The sequence below is a fragment of the Stegostoma tigrinum genome, chromosome 5, assembly GCF_030684315.1.
Source record: "Stegostoma tigrinum isolate sSteTig4 chromosome 5, sSteTig4.hap1, whole genome shotgun sequence".
Taxonomy (NCBI): Eukaryota; Metazoa; Chordata; class Chondrichthyes; order Orectolobiformes; family Stegostomatidae; genus Stegostoma; species Stegostoma tigrinum.
The window spans coordinates 115,031,025-115,050,919 of record NC_081358.1 but is presented as its reverse complement, the minus strand read 5'-3'; the positions used below and the strand labels follow the sequence as shown (position 1 = coordinate 115,050,919).

The 19,895-nt window shown below is 42.0% G+C and overlaps 1 protein-coding gene across 1 annotated transcript in view; it reads right to left on the bottom strand.

Annotated features, from left to right (window-relative positions):
• Positions 1–19,895, bottom strand: part of vapal (VAMP (vesicle-associated membrane protein)-associated protein A, like) — a 75,995-nt gene that overhangs the window by 29,313 nt on the left and 26,787 nt on the right. Inside the window, exon 2 of the mRNA XM_048529200.2 lies at positions 9,481–9,633. Within this exon, the coding sequence (XP_048385157.1) occupies positions 9,481–9,633 (153 nt within the window). The remainder of the gene's footprint in view (positions 1–9,480; positions 9,634–19,895) is intronic.

The window sequence follows — 19,895 nt, the reverse complement described above, 5'->3', positions numbered from 1 at the left end:
AAAAAGCTAGCACACAGGCCTAGCAGGTAAACAGGAAAGCTAATGCAACATTGGGTCTTATTTATGTAAAAGGAGTGAAATCTTAGTTCAAATCTAATGAGACCACATCTGGAGTACTATGAGCAGTTTGGTTTCCTTTATTTAAAGAAGGGATAATTTCATTGGATGCAGTTCAGAGAAGGCTCACAAGGTTGATCCTTAGTACGTGCAAAGGTTAAACACAGGTTATAAGCAAAGGTTAAGTACACTGGAATTTAAAAGAATGAGAAGGGATCTCATTGAAACATATAGGATTCTTAAGGGGCCCGACAACTTAATTGCTGGGAGAATGCTTCACCTTATGGGAGAGTCATAGGTATAGTCTCAGAATAAAAGGGAGTAACTTTAAGAAAGAGATGAGGATGAATTTCTTGTCTCAAGAGGATCGAGTGTTTCTGGAACTCCGTGCCACAGAGTGCATTTGGGGCAGCATCCTCATGTATATTTGAGGCCGAGAAAGGCATATTCTTGATTGGTAGGGGACTGAAGGGTTAAGGGGAAAGGACAGAAAAGTGAATGCAAGTAGTGCTGAATCAGCCATAGGCCCATTGAATGGTGCAGCAGGCACAAGGGGCCAAATGGCCTACTCCCGTTCCTATTTCCTAAGGTCTAATTAATGGATACTAAACACACAGTAATAATAAATAGATGCTTTGTGGCAGTGGGGAATCACAAGATGATGATGAGTGAGTGCAGCTACCTACATTTATTCATCCAAATGTACCCTCCAGATTCCCTAAATGCAGCAGCAATTTCCAATTCTTTTCACCACCCTCTTGATCCAGGAACTCTTACTGACATCATATTCATAAGGTGAAACAGTAATTTATCTGCTATTTGCTCATAACTTGCATTAGTGGTCAGCCTCAATTCCACTTGGGATTACTTTCAATGCTGAAATTAGACTTTTTATTTTGGCAACAAGAAACAGGACTTCAAAGTTTGGTCACTGCCTCCTCTAACTTACAGATCATGTAAAACAGCATTCTGTTTTACTCAACATCACTCTGCTTTACAACAACTCTGACAACAAAAAGTCACATAGGACAGGTAATACAGCTCCAGAATCTGAAATCTTCCAAGTCTTTTCCTGTATTATTAAATGGGATGTGGACATTGCTGGCTAGGCCAGAGAGTTTTGCCCATCCCTCATAACCTCAGAAGGTGGTTACTCCTTGAATGTTGCAAATAGACCCACAGTGCTCTGAAGGAGAGGGAGTCCAGAATTGTGGATATAGTTCCAAGTCAGAATGGTGTACAGGTTGGAGAGCAATCAGCAAGCTTTCTCATACTGCTGCCTTTGTCCTTGAAGGTGACAGCAATCACAGTATGGAAAGCGCTGTCGCAGGAGCCTTGGCGAGTTGAGCTTCTGCAGTACATTTTATAGAGGGCGCATACCACTTCCACCATTTGTTGCCAATTTAAACAGTCTACTTGTCCTGGACAGTGTTGAGCGCCAGTACTGCCGAGCTGCACTCATCCAGCAAATGCAGAACCTTTCGTCATACCCTTAACTTGTACCCTATTAGAAATCTCAAATCAACAGCTAACATAATGGCGACCAATTGTCATAAAAACCCATCATCAGGTTCAGAAGTCCTTTTGGGATACAAATCTGCCAGCCTTACCAAGTATGGCCTTAACATGACTCCAGCTCCACAGCAGTGTGTTTGAAGGCCATATCCCATGGAAGGAAAAGAATCGGGGCCCAAGGAATGTAGTACTAAGAACTCTACATTGCAACATCAACATTGTTGTGTTTGAGATAGGGTATCACCATTAATCCTCCTTTCTACTCTTTTTAAATTAATACTAATGCATCAAACAGCTCTTGGGAGTAGTAGTGTAACAAAGAAAAATCAAGACGTCACTGAAAACTTATCAAAATATCAAGACCACTGACGATGCACCACAGCATAATGCTTTGTAGTTATTTTAATCAACCTGTTCTGACATGTTGTGACATACATTCCAGTAGGTGGGATTTGAACCCAAGCCTCCTGGCTGAAAGGTGAGGACATTACTGTTGTACCACAAGAGCATCCAGAGTCACCCTTTCTTTATTAAGCATAAAAGGCTATCTTTCTAGATTAAGCATGAACAGTATTGGGTGAGGATAAACTACTACTGGTTCTCAAAGACAACAGGCACTTGTCTTAACACCAGAACGTAGGTTACCGTATGATAGCTATAGGTACAAGTTATCAATGCTTCCAGAGATCTGTGCAGGTCAATTGTTTTGCTGTGCACGGCCTCTACTTCCAGAGGCTGCTGTTGCACACAAATCTCAAGAGGTTCAGCAACAAAAAGAATCAGTGATGGAGTCATACAGCATGGAAACAGACCCTATGGTACAACTTGTTTGTGCCAACCAGACATTGCAATCTGATCCAGTCCCATTTTACAGCAGTTGGCCCATATCTCTCTAAACTCTTCCTATTCATATATCCATCCATACATCTTTTAAGTGTTGTCACTGTATCCACCACTGACCGCTTCCTCTGACAGCTCATCCTATTTATGCACCACCCGCCATATGAAAGTGTTATCCTTCATGTCCTTTTTAAATCTTTCCCCACTCACATTCAACCTCTAGTTTTGGACTGCCCCACCCTAGGAAAGAGACCTTGGCTATTTACCACACATGCCTCATGTATTTTTTTCAACCTCTAAGGACACCCCTCAGCTTCCGAAGCTCCAGGGATAAAAACCGAGCCTATTCAGCCTCTCTCTATAATTCTCCAGTCTTGGCAACATCTTCTGCACTCTTTCAAGTAACGGCAAACGGAATTGTACGCAGTATCCTAAAAGAGGTCTCAACCATCCCCTGTACAGTCGCAACATGACATGCCAACTCCTACATGCAGCATTCTGAGAATGCTGGCAACAATGAGCATTTAGGTATAACTACACAGAGTTGATGACAGGTTCGCCCCCACTGAGGCATCATGCTAAACCTCTCCTTTGTGCAAAGGCATGCAATATCATTATATGTCCAGACAGGAATGAGCTGATGTAGCTTCAAAAATAATTTTCTCAGAGCTGTTACCTTATTGCACAATAATGAGTTGCCCTCAGGTGAGCCAGGGTTGCAGGTTCATGAGGAGGATAAAAGGAAGGTCCGAAAACAAACCTGCAGTTAAATCACGCTGAAGTATTTCTGAAGTGTCTCAATTTCAATGTCATCAAAAAATACTACTGCAGCAGCTATTGAGGGAATAAAACTAAGTTCACTTGTTGATCAGTACTTTCCGAAAAATTAATTATAAATCATATTTTCGAGCACAATTAAGTGAATGTTAAGGAAAATGTTAGGAGCGTTCTATCTACGTCAACTGAGTCTCATTGAGTATTACTTTAATAAATAGCTGTCAATATACACAGAGGATAAAAAAAACGACTGACTCATATCTTAGTGTAGCTTTGCAAATTCTGTATGCAATATTAGTTTTACATACCCAGCTGAAATGCTAAGCTATGGATTTCCTGGGTAAGCACTAAATCATAACAGCCAATCCCAAGAGAATTTACATATCAGTCATCTCTAAGAGATTGTGTCTATTTACATCCGGTTGAAGAAATCTCATTCATCTGTAGCAACCACATTAGTGTTAAGTATTTATGATACAACTACATCTAGCAAAGGCAATGCAAAATTAACTGTTCCAAATTAACAATTTCAACCCAAGACAGAAATCCATTCTTCCTGCAGTATTAGGTTCTACTCTCCATGGCTAAATGTACACATCTCATGTGCTTCAGCCTTCCTCTGTTTTATGGACTGTGGAAAACAAAGTGCAAGAAAAGAAGAAACATAAATCTAAAATTATCAGAAGGCTGCATGAAATTCAGATAGAACAAAATATCGTGTGGGAGACAAGGTGAGATTTACAAACCATTTATATTTCCATTAGCGATGCCACAGTTAATCAACATATTTGCAATAAACTAACAGACAGAGCACAAGCTGAAGGGAACAGTGTCAGAGACTTGCAGATGAAAACAAGTAGTCAATTGGTAGCAAATGTATTGAAAGAATTAATACAGACAAAAAAGAATAACCAGGTGGCCTCGAGGTCAGCAAGTTATTTAGACAGCTGAGCTGAGGAAAGAATAGCTGATGAGATTTGCAGACAAAACAGAGATCACGGTGAAAACAAAGCACCATCGGTACAAGCAAAGTTAAGTAAATTATTAACAACAGTATTAACACAAAGGTCTAAAAGTATTAAATGAAACTATAAGTTAAAATCTATAACTACCTTAATGAAAACAAGGGAATAAAGATTCTTTTAGGTCATGGGCTAGCATCTCAGACCTACTATGCGTACTTGGTATACCATGTGGAAACATCATGCATCAAGCATCTTTGGAAGCTAGACAAGTTGAAAAGGTTCTCCTGCTCCAGATCAGAAACTTTGAGCTCAAGGTCTGTCAAGTCACTGTGCATCAGGGAGGCTGCATGTTTTGATCGTATTCCAACAGGCAGTCACCCCACAGATTGGGAGATGGATGGCACCTCAGAAGGTAGGAAGAAGAAAGTATGGCGTCTCCAGAGTGTGGTTTATTCTCAGATATTCACCATTGTAAGTTACTTTTTAAATTTGTTCATGAAACATTACTATCACTGGCTGGCCAGCATTTATGGCCCATCCCTGGCTGTCTTGGAGATGGTTAATGCTGTAAAAGGGGGGTATTTCAGGATTGTTGAACATCTGGATGCGAGTTTGCTTGCTGAGCTGGAAGGTTCATTTTCAGACGTTTCATCACCATTCTAGGTAACATCAGTGAGCCTCCGATGAAGCGCTGGTGTTATGTCCCGCTTTCTATTTATCTGTTTAGGTTTCCTCGGGTTGGTGACAACATTTCCTGCATTGGTGCTGTCATTTCCTGTTCTTTTTCTCAGGGGATGGTAGATTGGCTCCAAATCAATGTGTTTGTTGATGGAGTTCTGGTTGGAATGCCATGCTTCTTGGAATTCTCGTGCGTATCTCTGTTTGGCTTGTCCTAGGATGAAGGTGTTGTCCCAATCAAAGTGGTGTCCATCTGCGGATGAGGAAGGACACCACTTTGATTGGGACAACACATCCATCCTAGGACAAGCCAAACAGAGACACGCACGAGAATTCCGAGAAGCATGGCATTCCAACCGGAACTCCATCAACAAACACACTGATTTGGAGCCAATCTACCATCCCCTGAGAAAAAGAACAGGAAATGACAGCACCAATGCAGGAAACGACATCACCAACCAGAGGAAACCTAAACAGATAAATAAAAAGTGGGACATAACACCAGCGCTTCATCGGAGGCTCACTGATGATGTTACCTAGAATGGTGACGAAATGTCTGAAAACGAACCTTCCAGCTCAGCAAGCAAACTCACATCCAGAACCTCAACCTGAGCTACAAATCTCCTCAAAACTCGCTATTGCTGGACATATCAATACCTTCAAGAGGTGCAACCTATACGATGGCACAAATGAGCGAGGAAAGAACAGCAAAGCGTAAAAATTAAATATTTAAATATTTACAGAAAATTCTAGTCAGGCAGACAGACAGATACTTCTGTTACCACCTGAGTATCTCAATGTGTTGTCACCCTGGTGGGCTTGGACAAAGGACATCACAGAGGGGGTGCAAAACATTCAGCAGGAGAAAGGGAGTGGATCAGAAGTTATAGCACATATCAGCATCGGCAACAGAAAGCAGAGGGCAATGGTAATAATTGCTAAGGGACAAACTTCACACAACTCTCCATCCACTCCATGTATACCAAATGTCTGTGGGGAAAAGACTAAAGCAAAGAAGATCATTGCAGAGGTTTAGGCTTGTAATGGATAAGATGAAGGAAAATTTAATACTTAGCAGAAAATTAGAAGCAGGTGAGCTTTAATGGGAAGAGAGGGTACCTAGCCAGAGTAAATTGGTACCAGATAGTGATAGGAAAGATTAAAACAGAAGAATGAGAGATCTTTGTAAAAAGGTACAGGTCAGATACATTCCAATAAGAATGAAATGGAACAAAAGCCAGGAATCCATGGGTGACTTTAAAAAAAATTATGGTGGAACGAAAACAAAAAAGCGCTTAAGATGCATATTAAGGTAAATTCTTCAAGCAAGAGTCAGGTCAAATACATGTGGACAGGGGAGAAACAGAAGTGGAAAATTAGGCTGGCAAAGAGTGAAAATAAGAACAGTACAGCAGGAAACCCAACAAAGTGTTGATAGGGAAACAATTGGGTTCATGAGCAAAGAAAGTGACATACGCTCAATGCACAGATCAGGGTTATTAAACTTAAATACATTCTACTAGTGCTTAGAAAAGAAGAGGATGTTGACAAAATCTCAGAAGTGGAAATGATAAGATCGCAGATAGAGTGGGGAAAAAACAAAATCGATAAGTAGGATATAATGGAGATTAAAGAGTAAATTGATTCAGACTTAAGAAAAACTATTCTTATTTGGGGAGACAGTGGTGGTGCAGTGACCTAACACTGTGGGCATATGGATGCAAATTTCACTATGGCAGCTGGTGGAATCTAAATTTGGTTAATTAAAAATTTATAAATGAAAACAAGTCTCAGTAATACTCAACATGAAAACACATCAATTGTCATAAAATCCTATTTGATCCACTGTCTTATAGGGAAGGAAATCTATTTACCTTGCTTGGTTCAGCTATACAGCAATGTAACTGATACTTAGCCAGCTTCTGAAATGGTTTACCGAGACACCCAGTTCAAAGGCAGAGGTGGGAAAAATACGCTGGCCTTGTCAATAATGTTTATATCCCACGAAAGGATGAAGAGACACAGTGTTATTGTTTCAGGGCAGATGGTGGAGAGGATGGGTGGAATAATGACGTAACAAAAACAAATGTGATGGAAAAGTTCAGCAAGTCTGGCAATATCTGTGAAGGAGAAAAAATAAGAGTTAATGTTTCAGATCCGGTGACCCTTCCTCAGTGACCGGACCCGAAATGTTAACTCTTATTTTTTCTCCTCCACAGATGCTGCCAGACCCGCTGAGCTTTTCCAGCAACTTTGTTTTTGTTCCTGATTTACAGCATCCGCCGTTCTTTTGGTTCTTAACAAATAATAATGACCTGCAAGGTTCTATCTTTAAAGGTGAGAGAAACAAAATGATTGATTTCAAAAGGAAGCTGAATGGTTTCTTCACTGGAGGAAAATAAACCCAAAAAGGTGACAAGAATTGAGGAGGGCTGTGAAACTGACTGCTCTTCGAGAGTCACCATAGACCTGGTGAGCTAAGTGATTTCTTGAATGCCACTGTGACTACTAACTCCTCAATTTCACTTGAATTGTCCAGATTTCCATCAAGAAAATCTCTCATTCTCAAGTTCTGTAAGATGGAAATTAAGAATTTCAAGCTGCAAAGTGCAGAAACTTTGATTACAACCTTGCAATTTCAGTAAGTAACCTAAATAACCAAATTTAACAGTCCTAAAATGAAGGCTGTTTTCAACTGGTTGACCTTAGTACATATTAAAGGGAAATCATGTTTAACTAATTTATTGGAGTTACTTGGCAATGACACAGTGGCGTTATTGCACGACAATTCATCCAGAAACCCAGGTTCGAGGGACCAGATTCAAAACACAACCAAGTGGATGGTGGAATTTGAATTAGATTAGACTTCCTACCGTGTGGAAACAGGCCCTTCAGCCCAACAAGTCCACACCGCCCCTTGAAGCATCCCACCCAGAGCCCTCCCCCTGTAACCCACACACCCCTGAACACTACGGGCAATTTAGCATGGCCGATCCACCTAGCCTGTACATCTTTGGAGTGTGGGAGGAAACCAAAGTACCCAGAGGAAACCCACACAGACATGGGGAGAACGTGCAAACTCCACACAGACAGTTGCCAGAGGCTGGAATTGAACCCGGGTCCCTGGCGCTGTGAGACTGCAGTGCTAACCACTGAGCCACCATGCCGCCCCTAATTCAATACAAGTCTGGAATTAAAAGCCTCATGATGACCGTAAAACCATTGTTGATTGTTAGCAAAAAGCCATCTTGTTCATTAATGTCCTTTAGGGAAGAAACTACCATCTTTGCCTGGTCTGCTCTACTTGTGACTCTGGACCAACAGCAGGAAATCAGGACGGCTGATGGAACATTGGCCTTTATTTCAAGGGGGCGTCTTACTGCAACTGTACCAGGTGCTGGAAAGATAACACCTGGAATATTGTAAGCAGTTTTATTTAAGGAAAGATATTATTTCACTGGAGACAGTTTAGAAAAGATTGACTAGAATGATCCACAGGATGGAGGGATTGTCTAACGAGTAAGGGCTGAACAGGTTGGCTGAAGTATCGCAGCAATCTTCAGCCAGAAGTGCCAAGCAGACGATCCATCTTGGCCTCCTCCAGTGGCCCCCACATCACAAATACCAGTCTTCAGCTGATTTGAGACCGGATACTGCAAAAGGCAACGGGTCCTGACAACATCCCAGCAATAGTACTGAAGATATGTGCTTCAGAACCTGACATTCCCCTACAGAACCTGTTCCAGTACAAATCCTTTGCAATGACTATCTCTAATCAGAGACAAGCGAATCACTGCCCATTGACATCAGTCTGCCATCAGTAGATCTTGCAGTAACATCACCATTGACCAAAAACTGAAGTGAACTAGCCATAAAAATACCGTGGCTACAAGAGTAGGTCACAGGCTTGAAATCCCAAAGCAAGTAATGAACCTTCTGACTCCCCTCTCCATCACCGATAAAGACACAAGCCAGCAATGTGATGGAATACTCAATTGCCTGGACGAGTTCAGCTTCAACACAAGTTTGACAATATCCAGGATGAAGCAGTCTACTTTATTGGCACCATATCCACAAACATCCACTCCCTCCATCACCAACACTCAACGGTAGCAGCGTGTACCATCTACAAGATGCACTGCAGGTAACACCAAGATTCCTTAAGCAGCACCATCCAAGAAACACAGCCACCACAATCCAAACGGACAAAGGTAGCAGATACTTGGGTACACCAAGGCTGTAATTACTTAGAGTCAAGTTAAAAATATCCAAGTCAAACTACTAGCAAAAAGTTAGATGATCTCTGGCTACTATGATTAAAACCTATCTGCGAAATTATTAAAAGTCAGATACTTGCTATTTTAGTACAGTGCTCAGTACTACTTACAGTTTGACTGAAGTCAGAGGAATATAGTCATACATTTATTTATAAACACTGCGGCACTCAGCACACAAGAATCTTAAATTACAAGCATGTGGTTGCGTGCACGCAAAATTAATCAAAAATGGACTCATTATTTTGTATATGCAAAATCAACAATACATTTCCAACTAATTCCAATGAAAATTTGTTTTCAGTGAAACATTAAAAATAATCACATGGTCTCAGCTTTATTTGAATACCACCTAACTTTCCCATCATTCTTACCAGAAACAGTAACCGTTGTTCCAGGGTCAATAATCCCACTATTAGGTCGAACACAGTACCGACGTGGTGCTGTAGTCTTCACTTTGAAGCATACTTTCCTATCTGCTGGGTTTTTCAATTTGAGATTTGTAGTCACAACATCTGTAAATGGACCTGCATAAACACATTTTTAAAAAGCTATTTAAAAAGGACAAACTTGTATATTCAAACTTTCATAATCAAGCAATTTTGATTCTGTATAACTATAGGATACATGTTCAATAAATTGCCTTGAATTGAAAATGTGAATTTATCAGAAAGACAGGACAGCACAGCAGAGTTTTAAACTACAATTTTAGAATTTGAGAACTCTGAATTGTACAATTTGTAAAGCTTAAGAGACAGCCATTTTGCTCATCGTGGAGGAGCAATTACCTTAGAATCATTCTCAACACCTCTCCCCTTTCTTTAGGGATAGTAACTGAATTGCTTCTTAATACTTCAAGTGAATATACCCCAACTGCACGCAAGCTATGCAATCCAGATCCCAAATGCCCACTGCATTAAAAAACTGTTTTCCTCATGCCTCCGTTGCTTCCTGTGTCAAATATCTTAAATTGTAGACCTGCATCATTTCTGAAATGAAACATGTTCATGAAGAAAACAAAACATACGTCTGGTTGAACACAGCAGGCCAAGCAGCATCAGACGAGCAGGAAAGACATTTCGGGCCTAGAGCGTTCTTCAGAAATCTGAAGATTCCTCTGAAATCTGATCCAGCATCTGCAGTTCCATTTGAGATGATAACATCCCATTAATTTTTATGCTCCTTATCTTCTCACATAGGGGTATGTGGAAGTTGTCTTAAACTTCCTGCCCGAATAAGATTGGGTGGAAAACATCTGTAAAGGTGTGAGACTTCTATAATTCTGTAAAGGGGTGAAACTTCTGTTTCTACTGAAGTGGCCAGGTCAGTGACCTTTATTGAAGCCAGACACATCGGCGACTGGAAATCGTATTCTGTCACTTCGTCGACTTAAGTCTCATCCTGTCATTATCAGTCACTTAGTGAACAATCAATGCTGTATCCTGTTCTCTTTCAGTTCCAAATGTAGTTAACTGTTTTATGTATCAGCCAAAATAAGAATATAAAAAGCGGGGACTGTCCGCTGTTCTGGGAGAATCGCTTACGGAACTCAGCGCTCTGCGCCGGGTTGAGTACAGTGATCCTCCACAGCTTGTACTTGCTTAATAATAAAGGATTGGGTTTTTGGAACCAGGTCAGTGTCTTGTTATTGCATCAAGTCCGTGAGGGTCTCCAGAAGACAAACCTAACACTACTATCTCATGCTTAAGAAGGTTTTCATCTTGCACTATCAGCACAAAACCAAGACTGGCAAATTTCAAACAGTAGCAATTTAAACTACAGGAGATGATAGCACTGACTTGGTTTGCAAAACATGGCCATGGATAAAGCAATAGGGAATAACGACTCCCAAGCTTTTAGCAATTCAGAAGTAGTACACACAGTTTTGAATGTCTCTCTTCAGGTGGCAGAGAACAGGTGGCTGCAAATGTATATATGCTGCTACAACAGGTGTAAATGAGTTGTTATATGTTCAACAGATAAATTAGTTGTTAGTCTAACTACTAGTGCACTGTTCAACAAATGTTCCTTAGTTGCATAATCAGATTTAACCGTAAACATCAAAAATATTCAAGGCATGTGTGCATTGCTGGCTAGGCCAGCATTTTGTGCCCACCCCAAATGCCCTGCAGATAATGGTGTTGAGCTGCTATCTTGAATTGCTGCAGTGCTTAGTATAGAGGGTGTTTGGGTTTTGCAAGCATGTCCTTGAGAATGATCCATATGCTACCCATTGCAACCAACCAAAGGAAGATGCTGATCGATTCAACAAGCTAATCGCTGTAACACAGGACCTACATGTCTGGGATTGTGCCAACACCAAAATTTGTAGACAGCATTATTCAACTTTGTGGTAGATAGACTTGTAGCAGGGAAACATGCCATTTGTGGAAAATAACACTTGCAAAGCTTAATGCCTAGCCGCATCACAAAACAGCCTGCCTCATCTAGAAATAGTAAGAACTGCCGATGCTGGAGTCAGAGTTAACAGTGTGAAGCTGGAGGAACACAGCAGGCCAGGCAACATCAAGAGGAACACGAAAGCTGACGTTTCAGACCAGGACTCCTCTTCAGAAATGGAGGAGCGGGAAGAGAGCTCAGAAATAAACTGAGAGGGGGAAGAAACAGTGATAGGCCAGTGCAGGCAGGGAGTGGTGGGGATGAGGCCAGGGGCGGGGAAATTTTGAAACTGGTAAAATCCACCCCTGCACCTCCACTCAAAGCACAAACCTTTCACATCAGTCAGAGGTTCACCTGCACATCCGTCAACGTGATCTATTGCAACCAGTGCTCGCGATGTGGCCTCCTCTACACTGATGAGACCAAACGGAGGCTGGAGGCCAATTTGTCAAGCACCTGTGCTCTGTTTGCGACTAAAGACAATACCTTCCGGTTGCAAACCATTTCAACACCCCCCTCCCACTCCCTGGACGACATCTCCATCCTGGACCTCCTCCAGTGTCACAGTGACGCCATCTGGAAACTGGAGGAGCAGCACCTCCTATTCTGCCTTTGGAGCCTACAGCCCAATGGCCTAAAATGTGGACTTTACCAGTTTCTCTCTCTCTCCCTCCCCCTCCCTCCCTCCTCCCCCCCCCCCACCCACCCCCACCCCGACCAATCCCTGGTCTCATCCCACGACCAACCCTCCCTTCTCATCCCCGCCTCCTTGACCTGACACAACCTGTCCATCTTCTCTCCCAACTATCCATTCCTCCCACCTCACTGACCAATCCCCACTACTCCCTACCTGCACTCACCTATCACCATCGCACCTCCCTTCTCCAGACCCACCCCTCCTCTATTTCTGAGCTCCTATCCCCCTCCCCCATTTCCGAAGAAGGGGGCCTAACCCAAAACATCATCTTCCCTGCTCCTTTGATGCTGCCTGGCCTGCTGTGTTCCTCCAGCTCCACACTGTGTTAAGTAAGCCTGCATCACCTGCTGATTTCAAGATCCTTTTTGCCATTCCACAATAACTTTGACTGAACACTTTTCAGGTACAAAAATGATGGCCTCAGGCCCATTTGAGAACCTGCATGACAGACAACCAACAGTGGTGTGAGCAAGGTATGCATTTCCCTACAATACAGTCGTGTCAGTTAAGGATCCCCAAATATTAGAATTACTTTTGTTGAGAATACAACTTGATCATTTAAGTATAGATAACATATCAATTGAAAGTGAAAGCCAAGTTAATTTGCACAAGGTATACAGATGATAATAACAGCAAAAATCAACATTTTAACATGGCAACTAGAATTTAGTACCTAGAATCTAAATTTAAATAGCTGTGTTAAAATCTGAAATTGAATCATAACTATCATAAAAATGCATTTATTAATCAACTGAGGTCAGAGTGGGTGGCAGTAAACAATGTGACTGTGCTTGAAACAAAAATCCCAAATTACATTCACAGAAATAGCTGGAAAAATTCAGCAGATCTGACAGCATCTATGGAACAAAAGCAGATTTAACATTTCAGGTCCAGTGACCCGTCTTCAGAACTATTCTTCTCAAATTACATTGTTTTAATACCGCACTGCAAAATTTTCATTTTTCAAATGCTGAATTATCAGAAGGCTTATGTTATTAACAGATGAGGAAAGGTTAAGAGGGAAGAGAGAACTCCAAATGCAAGAGTGATTGAGAATCTGCAGCTCTCTTGCCAACTAAGCAACATTCAATAGGTCACTAATTTCACACTGTTAGATAAATTCAAGAACATAAGCTCTTCTCTTAATTTGAGAATATGAGCTATAGCATTATAAACAAACTTTGCTTTAACCAATAAAACACCGAAGACTCTTCACAAGAGCATGAAAATTAAATCCTAAAAATATCCAACAACTTACTACACCAAATGACTAAAATTTTTTGCAAAAGGCTGTTTTAACACTTGTTGCCAGGAGAGAAGGTGGGCTGACTGCCAGACAGCTTTCAGGAGAGAATGCCAAAGGTTCAGACTTCATAAGGTGAAGAAACAGCTGCGAGTGCTGATGCAATTAAACTTGGGGATACACAAAAAGGCCAGAATTGCAACAAAGAATTTGGAAAGTTGCAAGACAGTGCTTCCCAATTGTTTTCCCTCTATGACACCATTTTGGTGCTTGAAAGTTTTCACAACCCTTCCAGGAACAGCAGGAATTTTTAAGAGTGGAGGTCGAACTGTTATAACTGTCAAAGTTCCACAGTAGCCACTGTTTCCTCATAGCTCACACCTGCAACTGGCGTTCCAATCTCAACTTCGTTATAGTGTGAGGGAAGAATATGAATGAATTGGAAAACAAGGCTAAGAGTGTGAAAATCAAGGCATTACTCAAACAGGAGCAAATGTACGTCAGTGGAAATAGGGGTAATGAGCAAAGTCGACTTAGGAGTCGAGTTTCAAGAGGAGCGTTTGGACTGTCAATTGGGTCAGTGTCAAGTCTACGGACAGAGAAAGATGGGAGTGCAGTTAGGAGCGTGCAGCCATAATCAACCCCAGAGGTGGGAGCATGAACAAGGGCTTCAGCAGACAAGCAGAGGTAGGTTGCATTCAGGCAATGTGAAGTACTGTCTTAATGTGCCACAGACATGGTAGAAGCTCAAAGACAAAGAAACAAGGAGCCATTCAGTCTGAGATGTTAATGGGTTAACATCCCATGAATTTTTATGCTCCTCTCCTCATACAGGGGTATGTGAACACTGTCTCAACTTCCTGCCCAAACAGGATTGGGTGTAAAACATATGTAGGGGTGTGAAACATCTGTAAACACAAAAAGCATTAAGCTCGGTAATCTTTATGGCTCTACCCACACTGCCGCCTACCCCTGTTTCTGCTGAAATGGCCAGGTCAGTGACCTTTGATCAAGCCAGGCAGTTGTCACCACTTGAAATCGCATCCTGTCATTATCAAACACTTTATGACAATCAAAGCTGTATCTTGTTCTCAGATGTAGTAATTGTTTTATGTATCTGCCAATTCAAATGGTATAAAAGCAGGGACTGTCCCCTGTTCGGGGAGAATCACTCACGATACTCAGCACTCTGTGCCGGGTTGCGTACGGCAATCCTCCACAACTTGTAATTGCTTAAAAATAAAGGATTGTGTGATTGTAACCAGGTCAGTGTCTTGCTCTCGCATCACGTCCATGAGGGTATCTGAAAAACAAACCTAACATTTGCCGCTGCGAGCAGGGTCAATGTGTGGAATTGATCGTTAACAGACCCTCCAATTGTACAGGTACTAAGCCTAAGTCTGGGAAGGATGGGGTCAACTGTCCAAACCCACCAGCTATCCGCTTTGTTTTAATGGTACTGGAAGTTGTTTTGTATATACCTTAGTAAACATCACCAACCATCCCCATGATGCCCCCTGTCTCCGTCAGTGTGTAAAACGAACTTGTACAACTAAACAAGGGCTACTGAACTGTCCCTGTTTGGAATCAAGCCCGGCAAATGTGACCTCAGACATACAGTAGACTTGTGGGAGTTGTAATGGCACCCATGTAAAAACGCAGTATGGGATGTTTCCATTTCACCTCTTGGACTTCATAGAACATAGAATAATACAGCACAGAACAGGCCCTTCGGCCCTCGATGTTGCACCGACCTGTGAACTAATCTAAGTCCATCCCCCTACACTATCCCATCATTATCCATATGCTTATCCAAGGACTGTTTAAACATCCCTAATGTGGCCGAGTTAACTACATTGGCAGGCACGGCGTTCCACGCCGTTACCACTCTCTGAGTAAAGAACCTGCCTCTGACATCTGTCTTAAGTCTATCACCCCTCAATTTGAAGCTATGCCCCCTTGTACAAGCTGACATCATCATTCTCGGAAAAGGACTCTCACTGTCCACCCTATCTAATCCTCTGATCATCTTGTATGTCTCTATTAAATCCCCTCTCAGCCTTCTTCTCTCCAATGAGAACAGACCCAAGTCCCTCAGCCTTTCTTCATAAGGCCTTCGCTCCAGACTGGGCAACATCCTGGTAAATCTCCTCTGCAACTTTTCCAATGCTTCCACATCCTTCCTGTAATGGGGCGACCAGAACTGCAAGCAATATTCCAAGTGAGGCCGCACTAGCTTCCAACCATTTAAGGGTCAATCTTCCTGGAATAGCGACAAGATAGTACGTGAGTCCATTACCTGCTACCGTGCTAAGAAAGGATTCCTTTTCCTTCTAAATGGTACCTTTTCTCCCGCTATTCCAGCTTTACTGGTGCTGTTTGCTGTTGGGACCACTGGACCTCTCACGGTCCCTTGTCCCCAACGAGCACATACACAACGACAAATTGTCTCACACTCCATAAGCAAGGAGTTTTGTGCCGAGTGGCAGGATCCAGTAACTCTGGGTTCTCCTTTGGGGTCTGGCTTCCTGAGAACTGTTACTTTGGGAGTCTCCTCAGGGATGGTGTCTGCTAAAAACCGAAACTACCTTATGTGTGGACTCGCCATCCTGGGAAATAGCACCATGTTGGCATTGGAAGCAGAAAAATAGAGAATTAGCCAAACTTCGGCTCTATGCTCAGCAAATCCAGTATGCAGTAGACAGTCAGCTGGATCAACAAGGAGGAGTAATAACAAATATAGGGGACAAATGCATTACCCATGTTACCAATGAATCCTATAATATTACTCAAGCTATCCAAGCCATACAGGGTCAGTTAGACCAGTACAGAGAAGGACCCCAACCTGGGGGAAGGATGGTTGGGACGGCTTCTGGGCGGTTTCCGGGGATTATACTGACTGTATGGGTTGGTTGTCTTATTGATCGTCATAATTGTTTGCTGTGTGTTCCTGGTATGCCTGAACTCTTGTTGCAGAATTATTACTGGCAGACTGGTAGCTCCCTTCTCGGCCCCAATATGGATTATCATGGAATGATAATCAGAGGGAATAAGACGTCAACGGGATAACATCCCATGAATTTTTAATGCTCCTTCTCTCCTCATTCTGGAGTATGCGAACATTGTCTCGACTTCCTTTCCGAATAGGATTGGGTGTGAAACACATGTAGGGGTGTGAAACATCTTTAAACACAAAAAGCATTAGGCTCTGTAAGCTTCATGGCTCTTCTCAGACTGCTGCCTACCCATGTTTCTGCTGAAATGGCCAGGTCAGTGACCTTTGGTCAAGCCAGGCAGTTGTCACCACTTGAAATCACATCCTGTCGTTATTATACACTTCGCAACGATCAAAGCTGTATCCTGTTCTCAGATGTAGTAATTGTTTTACGTATCTGCCAATTCCAAGGGTATAAAAGTGGGGAACTCTTCCCTGTTCGGGGAGAATCGCTCACAATACTCAGCACTGTGTACAGCGATCCTCCGCAGCTTGTACTTGCTTCATAATAAAGGACTGTGTTTTTGTAATCAGGTCAGTAGCTTGCTCCTACATCAAGTCCGTGAGGGTCTCTGAAAAATGAACCTAACAAGTCATCCCCATGGAACAGAACATACATGTCATATCCCAAATGCAGCTCAAATTTGGAAGCATCCAGTGAACAGAAACTGAGGCAAAAGCAGAAACATACCATTTTTGGGTATGCACAGCACACTTGACAAAAACCTGCATTTCTATTATGATGCTCGGGTAAAGTTGACATAGTCCCAGAGAACCACACTGCTGCTCTCTGATTAGACAACGATGAATGGTGGTGAGCTTAACCCAAGGGTCACAATGTCTCAGGTGAGGGGCAAGATTCGCTGGCCATTCGTGGTGACCCAAGACAGCGTGTCAGTGAATCCACACCATTGGTGTCACCCAGCATTGCAAACATCAATCCGGCCAACTAAGCTAACCAATACAAAAGCAGTCAAAAAATCTCTCATAGATCCGTCCCAACCCAGCAGCAACCAAATCAAAATAACTTAAATTCAAACTTACCTTTCAGGTCACAGCCTCAAGCAGTCAGCCTAAGGGTCACTTGTTTAAGTGTTAAAAATCAGAAGTCGTTGACTATTGCTTATCTTATGAATTCCAAGGTGTGGATGCAGTGGTAGTGTCCCCACCTCTGGATGAGAAAGCACAGGTTCAAGTCCCACCTGCTCCAGCAGTCTCAAACATTACTGGGCAGATCGATCAAAAATACCTATAACGTGAATTCAATGTAATTCAATTTGCAATTCAATCTTATGAATCACAGGGCACAAGATGCCATTTAACTTATCATGCCTGTGCCAGCCCCTTGAAAAAGCTATCCAAATAATCCCACTCTGCTCATTTTTTAACCATAGCCTAGCAATTTGTTCTTCTAATATATATAATTCAATGTTTGAAGAGACAACAGAGCATGCTTTCACCACCATTTCATACAACACACTTCAAATCAGAATCCAGTATTCTTTTAAAATCAATTATCTGAAATCTGTACTAAGTTACAGAAATTAGAGACATCTAGGCTCCAGATGCATTAGTAAGTCTCTCCTTAACCTTGTCAACATCCAAATAGCTCTGTCATCTGGTACTGCTGTAGTCAATCTCCTTTTTACCTAGAGCTTTTACATCTTCACACAAGTGTGCCATCAAGAATTGGTTACAATTCTAAAACTAAGGTAACTAAAAAGTTTTTTAAAAATTTGTATATAATATATAGCACTTTTCACGTCAGTAGACTTCTAAGCATTTTAAAGCCAAACAAGTGTAGTCCCAGCTGCAATGTAGAAAACATAACAGCCAATTTGCATTCAGCAAAATTTCCAAACAGGTGATAAATGACCGGATTATCTGTTTGCTGGCCCTGATTGAGATACGTCGACCTGGACACCATGAATAATGCAGGTGCTCTTTTTCAAAATAGTGCCTGGGATCTTCTACACCCATGCAAGCAGACTCCTGCCCTAACAGCACTACAGATGTACCAACATCAAATGGACTCTGCATTTCAAGAGGGCAGCTCAACTCTACTTTTACTGGCAATTAGGAATGGGCAACAAAGACTAGCTCAGTCACTAAGCTACATCCCCTCAACGAATACAAAGGACAGATTAAACTTGATCAAAAAGCTGACAATTCTGAGTGCGCAATGCTGCCTTAATACAACACTTTTTAGTTAAAATGCTCCAATCCAGACAATACATAGGTGAATCCCCTCTCCACTCCCTCCCCTGTAGTCACTTCCTATTGTGTAGCAACTGCAAACGATATTCCAGATGTGGACTAACCAAAATTTTATACAAGTGATAATGAGAGGAAAGTGTCAGCCTTAAACATTATGCTCAAGTCCTAGAGTCATACTTGAACATGGAAGCTTTTAATTCAAAGCAAAACGAGCTACCAGCTGAGACACAACGAACAAGTGAATTCTGAGTGTTGACAAAATCTTTACTTTTATATTCGCATATTGGTTTAAGAATGAAGGATTCCATCAATTTAGTAGACCATATTCTATCTTGAGCAATAATATTTCCCTTACTTAATGCCTTCTGGAAATTCAAAGAATCTGCCAGATACACTTTTCTCATCTCTGCTCGTTACTGAATAAATTTGACAAACTGGAGTTCCCTATCATCATATTGACTCAGTTGATTGTTTTCAGCTCTTATAAATGTCCTGCTGTCTCATCCTTATTTACAGCCTCGAACATTTTCCCAACTATTAATGTCCAGCTAAGTGGCCTTTACATTCCTGGGGATTACTCTTGACCAGAAACTCATTTGGACTCACCATATAATAGTGATTACAACAGGTCAGAGGGTAAGCAAACTACAAGAAACTCCCTTCCTGGCTCCCAAAACCTGCCCACAATCTATAGGGATGAAGGGTCTAGGCCCGAAACGTCAGCTTTTGTGCTCCTGAGATGCTGCTTGGCCTGCTGTGTTCATCCAGCCTCACATTTTGTTGTCTCACAATCTATAGGGCACAAGTTTGGAGTGCGATGGAATACCTGCCCACATGCTTGGACGAGTGCAGCTCCAACAACACCCAAGAAGGTTGTCATTACCCAAGCTAAAGCCACCTGCAGATTGGTACCACAAGCACAAGCATTGTCCCTCAACTGTGTCCCAGTTCATGGGAACAAAAGGCTCTAAACAGCCATCACAATGAAGGAATGTGCAAGAAATGTTGGGTGCTAAATGATAAAGGAATATCAATAATCATTTGTTAATGTTAGTTCATTCTCAAACTTAAATTCTTATTGATATTATTAGTCTAATTCAGGAGTCCATAAAATGCTTGACAGAGTTTCTTAGAGCAGCACTTTTCCAGAACCAACCAACAAAATGCTCTGCCAGACATCGTGTCATGTGACAGGATTTCACACCAAAGGTACCTGCTGGGAGCAGCGACTATGATT